Source organism: Lynx canadensis, chromosome F1 (assembly GCF_007474595.2).
Source record: "Lynx canadensis isolate LIC74 chromosome F1, mLynCan4.pri.v2, whole genome shotgun sequence".
Lineage (NCBI taxonomy): Eukaryota > Metazoa > Chordata > Mammalia > Carnivora > Felidae > Lynx > Lynx canadensis.
In genome coordinates this window covers 14,075,255-14,094,238 of record NC_044319.2, presented here as the reverse complement: position 1 = coordinate 14,094,238, position 18,984 = coordinate 14,075,255, and the positions used below count along the sequence as shown (strand labels likewise).

At 38.3% G+C, this 18,984-nt stretch overlaps 1 protein-coding gene across 4 annotated transcripts in view; it reads right to left on the bottom strand.

The window, feature by feature from the left end:
• DNM3 (dynamin 3) overlaps positions 1 to 18,984 on the bottom strand; it is a 551,444-nt gene that overhangs the window by 403,110 nt on the left and 129,350 nt on the right. For all 4 annotated transcript variants that reach the window (XM_030302287.1, XM_030302289.1, XM_030302290.1 and 1 more), the window contains exons 3-4: positions 1,456 to 1,605; positions 129 to 332 (exon numbers count right to left, since the gene is read on the bottom strand). In XM_030302287.1, coding sequence (XP_030158147.1) covers positions 129 to 332; positions 1,456 to 1,605 — 354 coding nt within the window. The remainder of the gene's footprint in view (positions 1 to 128; positions 333 to 1,455; positions 1,606 to 18,984) is intronic.

Below are 18,984 nucleotides of genomic sequence, written 5' to 3'. Positions count from 1 at the left end.
ACAATATTAATAATGGCTAATTAAATTAATAATGAAATTAAGTTATGGAATTTGTGTTACCTTGAAATATACCCAAACTCTTGACATGTTAAACTAATTCTCTTCCATCCTAAAAGCCACACACTCACCTTGAGGATCAACTTCTTTAGCTAGCTTCAATGCATCTGAGTTTGCAAGATCGGTGTTGGCTGGAGTAACAGCCAAAATGAGACAGTTCTCCCGCGTGATGAACTGCATAATCATTTCTCTGATCTGATACTCAATATCTGGTGGCTGATCTCCCACGGGCACTTTTGTAATTCCAGGTAGGTCGATAAGTGTGAGATTTAACACTGTGTGGAAAAAAAAGGAGTCTTACATATACCCTCAATGCTAAAAAATATCAATAATGAAAAATCACCAGTCTCTTCAGTAGAAGTAAAACAAGCTCAGCTTTATATACTGTGTGTTGAGTTAACTCCAACTCATGTGTGTAGAATAGAAAGCACAGAATACAAAATGGCTTTGTTAGTTTTCTTTATTTTTGTGACATGATTGTGCTATGCCAAATAATTATCTTAACATAATTTGAAAGGCACTGATTTGCATATCTAAGAGAGAGCTGTCATATCTGTAACTAGTGTGTTATAATTCAAACACTGAACAATAAGTGCATACGCTGGCTGCCGGTCTTGTACAATTGCCTTCAAATAGTGTAAAAATTCTTAGGGTAAGATTTGTCCTTCCCTTCAAAAGCATTATATATTATCTAGAGAGGGTTAGCCCCTCAGCCTACTGGACAGCTGTTAGTCATTTGTGGTACCATGAGGTTACGGTGCAGGCTATGTGCCCAGACTCATGGAGTACCACCAGGAGGGCAGGAAACTACCCCTGAGTCAGTGACTCCAGCAGCAGCCTGGCTATCGTTCTCCGCACATGACAGGGGTGGCACCGACATGAAAATCTGCCCCACTGAAAATTTAGTCAGGATAGAGGTTATTCCATATCATACGCCATGAACTGGTTATGTAATTTATAAGTTTCTTCTGATAGTCTGGAAAAAAATCAGAGTTGATGCCTCAGGAAGAGAATAAATAGAAATATATAGCACTATAAGAAAATCCAATAGCAGAAGACTCAACTACAGTACCATCCATGTACCTCTAAGATTCTTGCTAAAACTGAAGATATTAAAAAATAGAAGTTTTCACGCATACCTCTTAGAAAGTCTAAGAGTTTAAAATAAAGAAAAAATTTTAAGTGACTTACTCAATTCTGATCTTTTTAAAAGTCATCTCCTGCTTTCCCATAAATCTGTGAGCTCTTTGAATCATACCATTTATGGTAGTATCCAAACACTATCCTAGAAACCCAGTACTTTTTGAGAGAACAAACCATCTTCTGCACAAATAATGCATGTCAATTAATGCAAAGATTTTTGAGGAAAAAAATTTAGAATTTTGTTATTTTACTTACCATGTGGAGAATAGACCCGTAAATTAATGGGTATGGAGGAAATGCCTTTATTCATTCCAGTCACTCGATCTGTTTCTGCTTCAATCTCATGGCGAACTTCATCAAAATCTGTAAATTTTTTTCCTTTGCAATGTAGAAATTCAGCATACTCTACAAAAGACAAATTAGCACAACTTAAAATCTATGCATTCTTGCAATAATTATAAGGAAACAATGTTTCTTTAATTACAAGGCAAAGTATCCAATATTGTCTCTGTAGCCATTAAAATGAGAGAATATAGCAGTTACTAAGAAACACAGCTAACACTTTAGAAATATCAAACATAGCACAAATGCTAAGAATGCTAAATTTGCTAATTTTCGATAAGCAATTAAGCATGACTTAAAGAGAATGTTGGCCCTCCAAATGATAAAGCAAACAGCATCTGATTGTCAAAGAAATTAAGTCTAGGGTACATACAAAGCCTACCTAATCTTATTACTAATCTTATTAGCATGTCCTTTTTCATATCACCACTTTATTAAGAGGGAATGCTAAGTTATATAAAGATACCTTTAGAAGGCAAGATGGTTTAGAAACAAAATTTACTTAATTCTTTAAAGATAAATAATATATGGAATATCTTAGCTTTAAAATATACTATTCAAGATACCACACCAATTTGTGTAATTGAAAAGACAATTTCTCAAGAAAAATAGAGTTTTAGGGGCGCCTGGGTGGCGCAGTCGGTTAAGCCTCCGACTTCAGCCAGGTCACGATCTCGCGGTCCGTGAGTTCGAGCCCTGCGTCAGGCTCTGGGCTGATGGCTCGGAGCCTGGAGCCTGTTTCCGATTCTGTGTCTCCCTCTCTCTCTGCCCCTCCCCCGTTCATGCTCTGTCTCTCTCTGTCCCAAAAATAAATAAACGTTGAAAAAAAAATTAAAAAAAAAAAAGAAAAATAGAGTTTTAGATCAAGGAAAATATTTACCTGCAATCTAAAAAAAAAAATTAGTAGGAAGTAGGAAAAACTCTAAATTATATGTAATAACGGAAAATTGGGTTAAGTTTCAGTAACATCTTACTAACTGCTGTGCTATTGATTTCTATTCGTACCTCCAGATGTGTCAGGTATATGATAGCACAACTCAAAAAGGAAGCTGACACTATTAGACTTTTAAAAAAAAAATTACCATTTGGGGGCACCTGGGTGGCTCAGCTGGTTAAGCACCCGACTCTTGATTTGGGATTCTAGACTCATGGTCATGAGATGAAGGCCCTCCTGGTGCTCCGCACTGAATGTGGAGCTTGCTTGGGATTCTCTCTCTCTCTCCCTCTCTCTCTCTCTACCCCTCCCCCGCTCACACTGTCAGCACAGGCTCCACACTGTCAGTGCAGAGCCCAATGCAGGGTTCAAACTCACAAACCATGAGATCATGACCTGAGCCGAAATCAAGAGTCCATCATTTAACCAAATGAGCCACCCAAGTGCCCCCGGAAAACGTTTCTTAATGATGGTATGAAATCTGCTTTCTAATCGTATTTCCTTTGTCCAACTTTTGCCCCCTGGAGCTAACTATTCAGACAAAGTCTCCTCCCTGTAAAATGGCCAGGATTATTCTGAGCTCTAGCACCAGGAGTTCATCTTCTTCCTGAGCTTTTCTTACCACCTTCCAAAAATGCTTGTCTGATCATTGCTCAGGCCTCCTGATGTCAGACATGGGTTTCCCAGAGCCACCCCTGCTACTCAGGACTGGAAAGGTCATGGCTCCTGAATTGGACCAACTAGTTTAAGTTTTAATTTCCCAAAGAACTGTAAAGGCCTAACGTTTCAAAAGTTAGAATGATAATCAGAGACTTTACTTCATTTCAGACTTTACTGTCAATGTAGGTGGACATGAATATTTTTCTTTCTTACTTTCTCCATATAGTATGTGTCACTTTTGAAAAAATGGCCAGCTAAGGCTTGAGTTCATTCCTCAATGGTTGAAGTATACAGAGTAAAGGTTGAAGAGGCTTCAGAGTTCTGGCCTGCGGAGATTACTGCATCACTGGGCATGTTCTCTCACATGTTTGCCCTCACAGGTACCATTTTTATTAGCATATAAATTCCCAGAAAATTGAGCCTTTATTTCATTTATCTACTCAGGGGATTGGCCAGTATCATGTGAACATAAGAGGTTAGAGATAAGTAGAGGATAAAACAATAAGAAAAATAAAGAGGAACAAAGGATGTCAGATCTCAGAAAACAAAAATTAATATGTAAAAATGAGTCATAAATAATTTATAAGAAATGGAACTGTAATTTTTCAGTTCAACAAATTTTGTGTTAAATGCACACTTGAGGACTTATGGCTATCATAATTATTACTTTCATAAAATTAATAAGCTTCTGGATCAGGGACTATATTTTCAATTATGTTACTATCAAGAATTCAAGTGACACAAATGTAGATTTCTCTCGGTGCCACTAGAGGGCACCTACCTGCTTTCTCCATAGGAAACCAGTGCCCTTCCAGAAAGAAAGAGGCAAAATCAATGCAAGTTTCAAATTATATTTAAATTCATTCTTGGACTCCTATAAAAATGCTTTTATTTTGAAATTTGGAGATTAGAATTGTGCAGGACACTCTCAAACCTTTGTGTCTTTTTAAGGATAGGGTCCCACAGAAAGATTTAGAGATGCTGGTATTCATTTATTTATTCAAGTAATATTTTGAGCTTTTACTACTCACCAAGCACTATTTTAGAAATTGCAGGAGGAAAAAAAATAAGTGTCTAACCTCACAAAGTTTAAATCTGCATGAGATGAAACAGTAAACAATGTGGGTGTGCCAGATGATAAATCTTATGGAGAAAAGTGAAGAGTAAGGGAAACATCAAATGCTAGGGCAGGAGGATTGCTTCATTATATGCTTTGGTTGAGGAAAGTTTCTCTGATATGACAAAGTGATATCTGAGCAAAAACTGAAGAAAAGAAGGGAGCAAGCAATGTTTTATATAGGAACATCCCAGCAGAATACGTGAAGTTGGAAGCATCTGGGAACAAGAGCAAGGTCAACATGCCTGGATCACAGAGCATATGGGAGAGAGAGAAAAGAGATGAGGTCAGAGCTGTGGTACAGACCTGGATTGTGTGAAGCCCGTGAGACTTTAAATTTTACTCTGATTGAATAGTAGAACACTTGAAGGGTTTGGGGTAGAGGAGAAACCTGATGTGACCTAGGTTGGTTGGTTGGTTGGTTGGTTGGTTGGTTGGTTGGTTTTATTTCATATTAGAGAGAGAAAGCATGCACGTGTGAGTGGGGAAGGGGGCAGAGGGAATCCCAAGCAGGTTGTGCGCTCATCAGGGAGCCTAATGCAGGGCTCAACGCCACAACCCTGGGATTATGACCTGAGCCGAAATCAAGAGTTGGACACTCAACTGACTGAGCCACCCAGGTGCCCCATGACCTAGGTTTTAGGTCTGTGGCTACAGTGTTGAGAATAGACAATAAGGACTCTATTGTCTATTGTCTATTGAGCTGGGATACTACTGGGCTAATGGAGGTGAGAGATGATGGAGCTTGGACTAGGGAAGCAGCAGTGGGAGGGGTGAGAAGTGGCTAAATTCTAGTGTCCTTTGAAGGAAAAACAATAGGATTTGCTGATGAATTAAAGGTGGGGTATAGGCAAAAGAGAGAAATCAAGAACAACTTCAAGGAGTTTGACCTCAGCAATAGGAAGAATTTTGAAATAGAAAAGACTGAAAGGAAGAGGATAGGGAGATGGGGGTTGGGAATCAGGAGTTTGACTGGGGACCTATTAAGCTTGCATTGCCCACTATACACCACCCAAGTGGAGAAACAGAACTGCTGCTAATGGTTGAGGATTACACAGCTGTAAGAGATACCACTCACATTTGCAGTCATGTGTTAAGTGTTTATTTATTCTGAAAATTTTCCAGAAGATGGCAGTCAAGTGCTTGAGGAAAAGAGCAGCTTTTTCTAATTAGCACAAAAATGCCTTTGGGGCTAGACACATTAGTCTTTCATCTAGGGAGGAGTCCAAAGCTAGAAATATATATTTGGAATTCATTAAAGTCAGACAAGAGATGAGATCACTAAGCGAGAGTTAGATGGAGAAGGGGCCAGAGCACTAGGCCCTGAGTGTTCCAATGTTTAGAAGTCAGGAGATAAAGTGAGCAGGAGTGGTTAACAAGATAGGGGGGAAACTGAAAAAGAGGTGACCCAAAGCTAAGTAGAAAGGGTTTTTCATGAAGGTAAGAGACCTTCCACTCCATCAAATACTGCCAACATGTCAGGTAAGATGAGAACTAAGAATGGATCACAGAATTGAGCAACTTGAGAGTCCTTCAGGAGGTTGACAGGAGCTGTTACAGTGGAGTGGGGTGGCTGATAGCCTGACTGGAACAGATTTAAGAGAGAAGGGGAGGAGAAGTAGAGACTGATTGTAGACAATTGTTTTCGTTTTTTGTTGTAAAGGAGAAGGAAGAAGTGAGAGGGCAACTAGAGAGGGATGTGAGGTCAAGGGAGGGCTTTATAAAGATGGGTAGACTAACATGTTCATAGGTTGATGGCATTAATCCATACCATGGAAAAGTTGGCAATCCAGAACTGAGAAAAAAACAAGTGCTGATGTGATATCTTAAGGAAGGGACAAAAGGAATTAGAAACAAATACGCCAATTCCTCCAAGGGAACAGAAAAGAAACAGAACAATGAGAGTTGACAAACAAGTAGAGGTGATGGTGGTGAAATTCATTAGGTGAGAGTAGGGACTTACCATATTTGTATAAAATCCTTTTATGTCTTTAAAAAAAACATTTCTGTATATATTCTTACTGGTTAAACTCTACAAACCCTATTATTTCTACCACAAAATGTAACACACACACACACACACACACACACACACACACACACACACAGTGATCCAAAATGAGTGACCTAAGAGTAACCATAACAGGGATGTCAACTGGGTCTAATCTATGTCCATCACTGGGATTCATACCTGCCCAGCATATCAGAAGAACCAGTGGGCAATACCCACAAAATCCTCTTTTCTATGGGTCCCCAGGAACCTCTTAGAAGGCAATTCATCCTACAGGATGGAATTCAGGCAAAACCTACTCTGAGCTGCCAGAAGGAAGCTACCTGCAATCCATCCCTACCCAGTTCTGGAGACTCCCAGGTCTATGTCCCCTTGCATCTAACAGTATAGTGATAGTCAGATCACACATCCTAATTCCTCATTAGAAAAATATGTTACAATTCATAGCTACAGGTTTATATTGCCAATAAGGTATGTCTTATTAGAAACAAGATAAGCCAGGGGTGCGTGGGTGGCTCAGTTGGTTAAGCGTCCGACTTCAGCTCAGGTCACGATCTCGCGGTCCGTGAGTTCGAGCCCCGCGTCGGGCTCTGGGCTGATGGCTCAGAGCCTGGAGCCTGCTTCCGATTCTGTGTCTCCCTCTCTCTCTGCCCCTCCCCCGTTCATGCTCTGTCTCTCTCTGTCTCGAAAATAAATAAACATTAAAAAAAATTTTTTTTTTAAAAAGAAACAAGCTAAGCCAGTCCTGTCATGGGATCCCTGCTCCCTACCAAGCGGACCATAAACAGGTGGATAGCAGAGGTGGCATGAATGTTTTTGAACAACTGACCACAGTTGCTATTGAGGAGGATTATCAGTCAGCTTGTATCATCACAGAATCCTAAATAAATCTTTATTAGCAATGTAGAATTTAAAAGATGACAGCTTTACTTCTCTGCTGTCCAAAAATACAATTGTAGATGAAAATCTTAAAAGGATTATCACAAGAGTAATGCATCACTTACTATACTCACCTCTAAGAGAATGTTCATATGAGTTTGGGGATGAAGAAAATTCTAAACCTAAACCAAAATCTACAGAACAGGCTATACTAGCTGATCAACAGCTAGACTTTTTAAGAGCTAGTAAATGTGTGTCTCCTGAGACTTTTACACTATGGCAAACTAATATGTCGGAAGTCCTAACAATTTTATCTTGTGGTTGAGATATATTCTTTTTCATAGAAAGATACGGTGTCCAGTGGTACACCTTCTCTTGGCATGTTTTCAGTGTTCCTTTTATTCTAAATGCTTGGTAGTTGGGTACATGAAATGGTCTCTTCCTCAAACAATTCCAGACTTCAGCCCAACTTAGCCACAGGCTCATATAAAGGATGAAGTTTATGTGCATATTATCACTGAAACCCTGATAATGCATCCATGAAATTCTATGGTCTCAATATAACCTGTATTGCTGAAATTCATAGTATGTTTTCATTTTGCAGAATAAGACTCCTAGTTTTAAAAATCATTCCTGTCTACCCAGTGTTAAAAATAGCAAACATTTAGCTAAAAGGCAACTGACAGAATGGGAGAAGATATTTGCAAATGACATATCATAAAGGGTTAGTATCCAAAATCTATAAAGAACTTATCCAACTCAACACCCAAAAAACAAATAATCCACTGAAGAAATGGGCAAAAGACATGAATAGACACTTCTCCAAAGACATCCAGATGGCCAACCGACACATGAAAAAATGTTCAACATCACTCATCATCAGGGAAATACAAATCAAAACCACAAGGAGATACCACCTCACACCGGTCAGAATGGCTAATATTAACAAGTCAGGGAACAACAGATGTTGGTGAGGATGCGGAGAAAGAGGATCTCTTTTGCACTGCTGGTAGGAATGCAAACTGGTCCAGCCACTCTGGAAAACTGTATGGAGGTTCCTCAAAAAATTAAAAACAGAACTACCTTACAACCCAGGAATTGCACTACTAGGTATTTATCCAAGAGATACTGGTATGCTGTTTCGAAGGGGCACATGCACCCCAATGTTTATAGTAGCACTATCAACAATAGCCAAAGTATGGAAAGAGCCCAAATGTTCACTGATGGATGAATGCATAAAGAAGATGTGGTGTGTGTGTGTGTGTGTGTGTGTGTGTGTGTGTGTATACACACATACATACACATACAATGGAGTATTACTCAGCAATCAAAAAGAACGAAATCTTGCCATTCGCAACTATGTGGATGGAACTAGAGGGTATTATGCTAAGTGAAATTAGTCAGTCAGAGAAAGACAAATATCATATGACTTCACTCATATGAGGACTTTAAGATACAAAACAGATGAACATAAGGGAAGGGAAACAAAAATAATATAAAAACAGGGAGGGGGACAAAACATAAGAGACTCTTAAATATGGAGAACAAACAGGATTGCTGGAGGGGTTGTGGGAGGGGGGATGGGCTAAATGGGTTAGGGGCATTAAGGAATCTACTCCTGAAATCATTGTTGCACTACATGCTAACTTGGATGTAAATTTAAAAAATAAATTAAATAAAATTTTTTTAAAAAAGAAAAGAAAATAGACAACATTTGAAGCAAAGGTTAAGATACATTTTTATATCAAAGAATGTGGGAAAAAAAGAAGAGTATTAAAAAATCAGAGCTATCACTCTTTTTTATTTTTATTTCCCTGTAAAACATTTTAGCACTGTCATTTCTAATGGTCATGAAAAACAAATTATGCTAGGTTAAACAACTGACAAGTTGTTTGGGGGAAGGATGAGATGGTTTATGCCGGGCAGCATTCCAATCATCTGTGAAAAGCACAGCACGACCATAACAATTTAAATATTTCCAATATGCCCCTTCCATGTGGAAAAACACGCATATGTTGCAATTAATCAAGGTTAAGTAAAGAAGAATAATTATGGAACACATGCACATAACCTCTTGTCAATCTTTATTCTAAGAACTGGTGTCCTTAATACTTTAACTGGGTCTTACTTCTGAAGTGTTTTAATAGCAATGTTTTGTGAGCACAGGGCTCCACTGAAAATAGAGTACGTGGGTCGCATAAACAGGGAATAGTTTTCAATGTGACTAGCTGAATTCACTGGCTGTAAAGTATCTATGTAGGACTATATTTAAAAACATATTTCCTCAAGAAAAGAGGCTACATTTTACTCATCTGTGTTTCCCTAATGCCTACTTTATTTAGAGTAAAGAACATCTGTGGATTCCTTCCTTCTTCTTCAAAGCAGTCCACTTTGCATACCTTTGATCAGTATCAGTTTTGAAAAAAAAAAAAAATGCTTCCATTAACGCTTCAAGTCATTCCAAATTGAAGACAAGATCCTAAGAAATGTGGTTAAATAAGTAACAGGGTGAGTTAGATATGAATTATATAGACCCAGATTTGAAGCAAAATTCAATTGTGTCCCTAAGGTAAACATGGAAAGTCTAGCAATCAGGAAAAAAAGGGAAATCTAAAATAAAACAACCTAAGAGAGTTCAGCAGTGGGTGAAAGGTGAAAGTCTCAGGAGAAGGGTTAAGAACAGGCACCTGGGTGGCTCAGTTGGTTAACTGTCTGACTTTGGCTCAGGTCACGATCTCACAGTTCCGTGAATTCAAGCACCACATCGTGCTCCTCTACTGTCAACACAGAGCTCACTTCAGATCCTCTGTCCCCTTCTGTCTCTGCCCCTCCCCAGCTTGTTCTCTCTCTCTCTCTCTCTCTCTCTTGTTTTCTCTCTCTCTCTCTTCCTCTCCCTCTCGCTCTCTCTCAAAACTAAACATTAAAAGAAGAAGAAGAAGAAGAAGAAGAAGAAGAAGAAGAAGAAGAAGAAGAAGAAGAAGAAGAAGAAGAGTTAACAACAACTCTGGGGTGGGATGGGAATAAATAGGGCCAAGATTTCATAGTAGAAAAAAAGGTGGGTGCCAAGCAGGTATCAGAGATCAGATGCAAATCTACCCTTTAGGATCAGGGTTCTGGTACTTCCAGAGGCAGAGGAGATCAAAAGAGAACTCCAGACCCAAGTGAGCCAGAGGATACCAGGTAGAAAACCAAGACGCAAACTCGAGACTTTTTCGTAGGATACAAAGCCAAAGCCACTTACACAGACCTTAGGGTGAAGACAAGTTAATATCAATGCTGCCTTGATATTTACAGCTCAATAATGGCTTTTACAGTTTTCTTGCCTAAGAGCAGAGCTGGTTCTGAAGCCTGGGTTAGGCTGAGCCTGCTAGTGAAAGTTAAGTGGCTCCAGATAACTGAATTAGTGCTGGCACATGAAACCAAAGCCAGCCAGCACTTGACAGAAGTCCCACCAGCAATAGGAATCCATACGACATATTCCACCACAAGTGTCCAAAATACTCAGAATCAGCAGCTGTAATAGCTAAATAGCCCAATTTAGTTCCATATTTTTTCAAAGGATCTCAAAGAGTATACCAAAAATCAACTCTATTCCATCCTCATAGTTTCCATGTAAAACACACAAGAGATAAACTGTATTTCAAATACAGAAACCCAGTAAGAAGCATGTGAAGCTCTTGGCCAAAAAAATTGCAAAGTGAATAATTATTCTAAGTGTCAGCAGCCTTTGACATGATTTTCCTCTTCTACCTCAAAACATCCTCTTTCATGGACTCCCATTATTCCAACTTTCCTGACTTTTCTCTTTCTTCACTAAATGCTCTTTTCCATGTTCTTTGCTTATTGTTCCTCCTCTTCTACATTTCCAAATATCAGGGACTGCCAGACTTCCTTCTAGACCTTCCATTCTTCGTTGTCATCTGTATCTTCTCTCATCTACTCATACATATAAATTCAAACTCATCTCAAGCACTCATTTTCCCCCTGAACTTCTTGTATCTAATTCTAATTCTTTTTTTTTTTTTAATTCTAATTCTTAATTAGCATTTCCACTTGGATGTCTAATAGATATCTCAAAATTAGCATGTCCAAAACCAAACTGTAATTCCCCACTGAGTTCTCCTCCCGTCATCCATACCTGCTCCTCCTCACAGTCTTCCACATTTCAATTATTGATACTACCACTGAATAGGGTGCTCAAGTAAAAAAACAGAACTTTTTACATCCTTCTTTTCCTCGGCTCTCTCCCAAACATCTTCTCACTGCCTCCACTGTGGCCATCCTCCTACTAAGCTGGCACCACCTCTCACCTGGACTACCATAAAAGCATCCAACTCGTTTTTTTGACACCAGTCTTGCTCCAGTGAATCCCTTCTCCACCAATCAATTAGAGAGAGCATTCTAAAACCCTGTGTCAGACGGTGTTTCTGCCCCTTTAAAACCTTTTGTTGGTTTTCTAGTGCAGTCATAAATAGTCAAATTAATTACCCTGGGGTTCCAAGTCCTAGACAGTCTAGCCCCTGTCGACCTCCATACCTAACACTATCCCCACCTGCCACGCTCAAATCACTACAGCGGCAACAGCCTCCTTTCTGCTCAAGCACACCAAATCCATTCCCAGCCCAGGGCCTCTCTACAAACTGCTCCTCTTCTTGAATGCCCTTCTGCCAGACCTCTGCATGTGTCGGGTCCTCCCTGTCATTTACTTCTCATTCAGAACATCACCTCTAGTGAGGCTCCCTTGACCAGGCAGTCAAAGAAAAGCAGCAGCTCAGTCACACTCTATCACATCATCCAATTTGTTTTCTTAGTATACATAATAATGAACTGAAGTTTTTCTTGTTTTTTTTGCTGCCTCTCTTTATCCACTGGAATATAAGCTCCATGAAAACAGGAACATTAGCTGCTAAACTCCCAAGTGCCTAAAACAGTGAATTGCATCTACTAGGCACTCAATACGTATTTGTTGAATTAATGAACAAATAAAGAGAATGAGTAAATAAGTGAATGAATCAACATATAGACACTGGAGGACATGAGGTTTGAGGATGCAGAGAAGAAAATGATTGTGGGGCGCCTGGGTGGCGCAGTCGGTTAAGCGTCCGACTTCAGCCAGGTCACGATCTCGCGGTCCGTGAGTTCGAGCCCCGCGTCAGGCTCTGGGCTGATGGCTCAGGGCCTGGAGCCTGTTTCCCATTCTGTGTCTCCCTCTCTCTCTGCCCCTCCCCCGTTCATGCTCTGTCTCTCTCTGTCCCAAAAATAAATAAACGTTGAAAAAAAAATTAAAAAAAAAATGATTGTAAATAACTTTTGACATAATGAGTTTGACATCTTTGAAATATTCAAGTAGAGTGTCGAGAAGTCAGCTGGAAACATGGGTTTGGAGTTTAGCCCAGGAGCTATAAATGCGAGAGTCACAGGTACATAAGTTGTACACATAAGAGATTGGCTAAGGGAGTATATGAAATGACACAGAAAGGATCCTTGGGTAGGTGCAAACTTTAGAGGCCAGGTAGAAGCTAATGCATCCAATGAAAGAGACAGAGCGGCCAGAGAGATAGACGGAAGACCAGAAGTATGTGGCATCATGGAAGCCAAAAGAATAAAGTATGGTTCAAGGAAAAGGAGCAATTGATAATGCTAAAAGCTGTTGAAAGGGCAAGGTAAGTACTGACAAATGGCTACAGGAATTTACAGAAATTGAGCATGTGTTATATAGTTTCCTGTACCCTTAAACAGTGTTCTGTAAGTCATTTGGCATATTTATTATTTCAATGATTTTTGCTATAGATTGCTTAGTTAAAAACTGTTTTACCTTTTTTATTTTACTGAGTTTCTAATTTTAATTCTAGTGAAGTTAACATACAGTGTTATATTGGTTTCAGTGTACTCTTTTATCTTTTTTATGATTCTTGTGTGTGTGTCTCTTCTCTTGCTATCAGGTCTGTCATTGTCACTTCTTACTGTTAGCAATGCTCTGCTTTTAAGAATATTCCCATTCTAACTTGTAGCTTTGTATTCTACTCTAGACTGAAAAGTCCAGTAACTCAGTATATATGGTCTGAGGCTAAAAGCAGAAAAGCCCACAATAAGGCCATGACCCTACAATGCATGAGCTTTAGATCACAAACTTTGTAGTACTACTTTTGACTACCAAAGGCTCTTTTTGCCTCCTTCCAATAATCAGCAAAGTTTAGAAATTGAAAATACAAAAAAGAGGTTTTCAAATAAATATGTTATTACAATGATATTTAAGAATAATTGAATATAAAAATTCAGAAACAGCAAATGATGCAATGTCATTCCTTGTTTTAATAACACAAAAAATAAAGTGATCTGCCAAGTAAAAACCTGTAGAGTTATTAAAAAGTGAAATGGCTAGACTTTATCATGAAAATTCAAATAACTGGATTTCAATGCAAAAAATACAATTCAAAGTCTAATTTACAAAATGAAAACATTATTTTCACATAAAATCTTATACACAAGGAATGAAGCTTATAAATGAGATTTTAGTAGTAATCACACCAGAATTACAAGTATATAAACATGTAACCAAAAAAATATTCTCCAAGAAAACATTTGAGCTATAATATACATTGCTGGATACATATTATAATATCTTAACTGCTTGACCAAAAAAACCTTTTCCGTAAGTATACACTTCTATGCACAAGTTGTAAGCAACAGTATTCCATCTAAATATTTTGAAAGATCTTAGCGTATTAGGTAAGCACTTTAAATGTCTTCATGACAAATTCTTGAAAGCCATGAAGGGTCAGCTAGAACCACAGCCAACTTAACTTTTGCATATGGTAAAGGTATGAATAGTAGTTCACTTTTTACATATGGATAGTCAATTTACCCAATGCCATTTGTTAAAAATACTATTCTTTCCACTGAATTGCTTTTATATCTTTAACAAAAATCACTTGTCTATTTATCTGTAGGCCCATTTTTATTTATTTTTTTAAATGTTTTTATTTCTTTTTGAGACAAAGAAAGACAGAGCATGAGCAGGGGAGGGGCATAGAGAGAAGGAGACAGAATCCGAAGCAGGCTCCAGGCTCTGAGCTGTCAGCACAGAGTCTGATGTGGGGCATGAACCCACGGACTGTGAGATCATGACCTGAGCTGAAGTCAGACACCCAACCGACTGAGCCACCCAGGCGCCTCTCTGTAGGCCCATTTTAGACTTTGTTCTATTGGCCTCATTGTCTCTCTTTAATGCCAATGTCACACTATCTTGATTATTGCAGCTTTATAATTAGTATTAAAATCAGGTAGTGTTCATTCTCCAACTTTGTCATTTTTTTTAAGTTGTTTTGTCTATTCTGGCTCCTTTGCATTTCCTATGAATTTTAGAACCAGCTTGTCAATTTCTACAAAACAATGTAATATTTGAATCTCTGCCAATTAGCAGTCTTCACAACATTACTCAGAAAAGGTTTCCTCCTCTGTCCCAACCTTGTATATACATACAGCATGTATAGCTAAAAGTATAAGAATTTTCCTTTGAACACCTGCTCTGCTAACTGCATTTAACTTTAGTAAAATAACAGATTCTTAAAACAGGGAGGTGCATCTCCTCTAAATTCTGTCTCATTACAGCAATCACTTCAATGTTACTGGGGGGCCATACAAAAACATTTATCAGCTATGGCCCAAGCACTATCTAACTAGTCAATATGGTATAGCTTGAGGATGATAAGACATATTTTTACAACAAAAGTCCGAACAAATAAAAATAAACATTTTATTTTGAATATATGAAAATTCCTCATTTTACTATGCTTTGCTTTACTTCACATTGCAGATGATTTGCTATTTACAAACTGAAGCTGTGTGGCTGCCCTCTGTCAAGCATGTTCATAGGTACCACTTTTCCAACAGCATTTTCTCACTTGTGTCTTTGTGTCACATTTTGGTAATTCTCACAATATTTCAAACTTTTTCTTTATTGTTATGTTTGTTATGATGATCTGTGATCAGTAATCTTTGATGTTGCTATTGTAATTGTTGGCATGCCATGAACCACAGAAATAAAAGATAGCCAACTTAATCCATAAACACTGCATGTTCTGACTGCTTCACCGACTAGCCTTCCCCCCCCCCCCGCCCCCATGTCTCTCCCTCTCCATGAGCCTCCCTATATCCTGAGACACAACAATATTGATATTAGGACAATTAATACCCCTACAGTGGCCTCTATAAGGGTTCAATTGAAAGAGTCAAACATTTCTCACTTTAAATCAAAAGCTAGAAATGATTAAGCTCAGTGAGGAAGGCATGCCAAAAGCAGAGACAGGCCAAAAGCTAGGCTTCTTGCCCCAGACAGCCAAGTTGTAAATGCAAAGGAAAAATTCTTAAAGGAAATTAAAAGTGCTACTCCAGTGAACACATGAATGGGAAGAAAGCAAAACAGTGTCATTGCTGATATGAAGAAAGTTTCAGTGGTCTGAATGGAAGATCAAACCAGCCATAACATTCCCTTAAGCCAAAACCTAATCCAGAGCAAGGCTCTCTTCAATTCTGTGAAGGCCCAGAGAGGTAAGAAAGCTACAAAAGTAGAGTCTGAAGACAGCAGAGTTTGGTTCATGAGGTTTAAGGAAAGAAGCCGTCTCCATAACATACAAATGCAAAGTGAAGCAGCAGGTGCTAATGTAGAAGCTGCATCAAATTATTCAGATCAAGCTAAGATAATTAATGAAGGTGGCTTCGTTAAACAACAGATTTTCAGTGTACACAAAACAGTCTTCTATTGGAAGATGTGATGTAAGACTTTCATAACTAGAGATAAGTCAATGTCTGGCTACAAAGCTTCAAAGGACACACTGACTCTATTAGGGGCTGATGCAGCTGGTGACTTTAAGTTGAAGACAATGCGCATCCACCATTCTGAAAATCCTAGGGCCCTTAAGAATTATGCTAAATCTACTCTGCCTGTACTCGAAAAAATGGAACAACAAAGCCTATACAACACTATATCATCTGCTTACAACATGGGCTACTGAATATTTTAAGCCCGCTGTTGAGACCCACTGCTCAGAAGAAAAGATTCCTATCAAAATATTACTACTCATTGACAACGTACCTGGTCACCCAAGAGTTCTGATGGAGATGTTAGACAAGATTCATGCTTTTTCCATGACTGCCAACACAAAATCCATTCTGCAGTCCATGGATCAAGCAGTCATGTTGACTTTCAAGTCTTATTATTTAAGAAATACATTTTGTGGGGTGCCTAAGTGGTTCAGTCAATTAAGCAGCTGACTCCTTATTTCAGCTCAGGTCATGATCTCACAGTTCCTAAGATCGAGCCCTGTTATCAGTCTCTGTGCTGACAGTGTGGAGCCTGCTTTGGATTCTCTCTCACCCTCTGTCTCTTTCTGCCCCTCCCTGCCTCTCAAAATAAATACACAAACATTAAAAAAATACATCTTGTGAGAGCTGCCATAGATAGTGACTCCTCTGATGGGTCTAGGCAAAGTCAATTGAAAACCTTCTGGAAAGGATTCACCATTCTAGATGCCATGAAGAACATTCATGATACATGGGAAGAAAACAAAGTATTAACATCAACAAGAGTTTGGAAGAAGCTGATTCCAACCTTCATGGACAATTTTGAGGGATTAGAGACTTCAGTGACAGAAGAACTGCAGATGTGATGGAAATAGCAAGAAAATCAGAATGAGAAGTAGAGTTTGAAGATGTGACTGAATTGCAGCAGTCTGATGACAAAACTTTAATGGACAAGGAGTCACTTCTTATGGGTGAGCAAAGAAAGTGGTTTCTCCACTCCTGGTGAAGATGCCATGAAAACTGTTGAAATGAGGAGTGCCGGGTGGCTCAGTCAGTTGAATGTCTGACGTCAGCTCAGATCACGATCTCGCGGTTCGTGAGATCAAGCCCCACTTCAGGCTTGCTGCTGTCAACATGGAGCCTGCTTGGGATTCTCACTTTCTACCCCTCCCCCACTTATGCTTTCTCTCAAAAATAAATATTTAAAAATAATAATAATAAAATAAATATCTTTAAAAAAAGAAAATTATTACTGAAATCACAACAAGGGAATTCACAACTACTCAACATCACTCATCATCAGGGAAATACAAATCAAAACCACAATAACATACCACCTCACACCAGTCAGAATGGCAACAATAGGCATTAGGCAACAACAGACGTTGGCGAGGATGCAAAGAAAGAGGATCTCTTTTGCACTGCTGGTGGGAATGCAAACTGGTGCAGCCACTCTGGAAAACAGTATGGAGCTTCCTCAAAAAATTAAAAATAGAACTACCCTATGACCTAGCAATTGCACTACTAGGTATTTACCCAAGGGATATAGGTATGAAGGGGGCACATGCACCCCAATGTATATAGCAACACTATCAACAATAGCCAGAGTATGGAAAGACCCCAAATGTCCATCAATGGATGAATGGATAAAGAAGATATGGTGTGTGTGTGTGTGTGTGTGTGTGTGTGTATACACACACAATGAAGTATTACTCAGCAATCAAAAAGAATGAAATCTTGCCATTTGCAACTACATGCATGGAATTAGAGGGTATTATGCTAAGCGAAATTAGAGAAAGACAAATATCATATGACTTCACTCATATGAGGACTTTAAGATATAAAACAGGTGAACATAAGGGAAGGGAAACAAAAATAATATAAAAACAGGGAGGGGGACAAAACATAAGAGACTCTTAAACATGGAGGACAAACAGAGGGTTACTGGAGGGGTTATGGGAGGGGGCATGGGCTAAATGGGTAAGGGGTTTAAGGAATCTGCTCCTGAAATCATTGTTGCACTATATGCTAACTTGGATGTGAATTAAAAAAAAATTAAATGGTAAATAAAATATACAGTAAATAACATTTAAAAAAAAAGATATGCACAGATTAAGATATGGGTTTTTTTAATATATAATGCTGCTGCACACATAATAGACTATAGTGTAGTATAATAGTATAGTGCAGACCTAACTTTTATATTCACTGGGAAACCAAAACATTCATTTGACTCACTTTATTGTGATATCTGCTTTATTATAGTGCTCTGGAACCAAACCCTGCAATATCTCTTAAGGTATGCTTGTATTTACAATTGATGGCATAAAACTAAACTGCAAAGTAACTTCCACTGACAAGATGCCTTTCTTTCATAAACTGCAGAAATTATTCTACAACTCAGACAATAGTCAATCCAACAAGTTCTTGAAAACTTAAAAAAAGAAAAAGGAAAAAGGAAAAATTTTTCCTAGTATGAAGAAAACTTAATAAAACAGGTTGATTAGTGTATAAATTATCTAAATGAAGATAAATAAATTTAAACTATTTTAAGGCTTTCCTTAAGTGATTTTTTTTTAATCCTAAGGGATTTTCTAAGATCATCCAGCACTTAGCAAAACTCAATGCATTATGTGGTCAGCTAAAATGATGCTAACAGAAATGTACCTACAGAGAAAAACAAAATAAAGTTCTGATCCAAAACTCAGTACTGTGGTTTTTATAATTCAGATTGCACATAAACTAATATTTAGCTACAACAGTCACCAATTATCTCAATAGGAACTTAAATAATAGAAAACTTTCTTACATCCTTTAAAAATGAGTTCAAACATGGGGATAATCAATTACTTTTGCCAAACAGAAAATTAAAGGAGTTGAAAAAATAACAATCAATAAAAAAATATGTGAGGAAAAAAAATTATCTGGCTTGGAAAACAAGTGCACTCGTTTTAGAGGGTCTTGGAATATGAATACATTGCATGGATCACAATGAACAATACAATATCAATAACGACGTATTGACTATTTGACCATCCA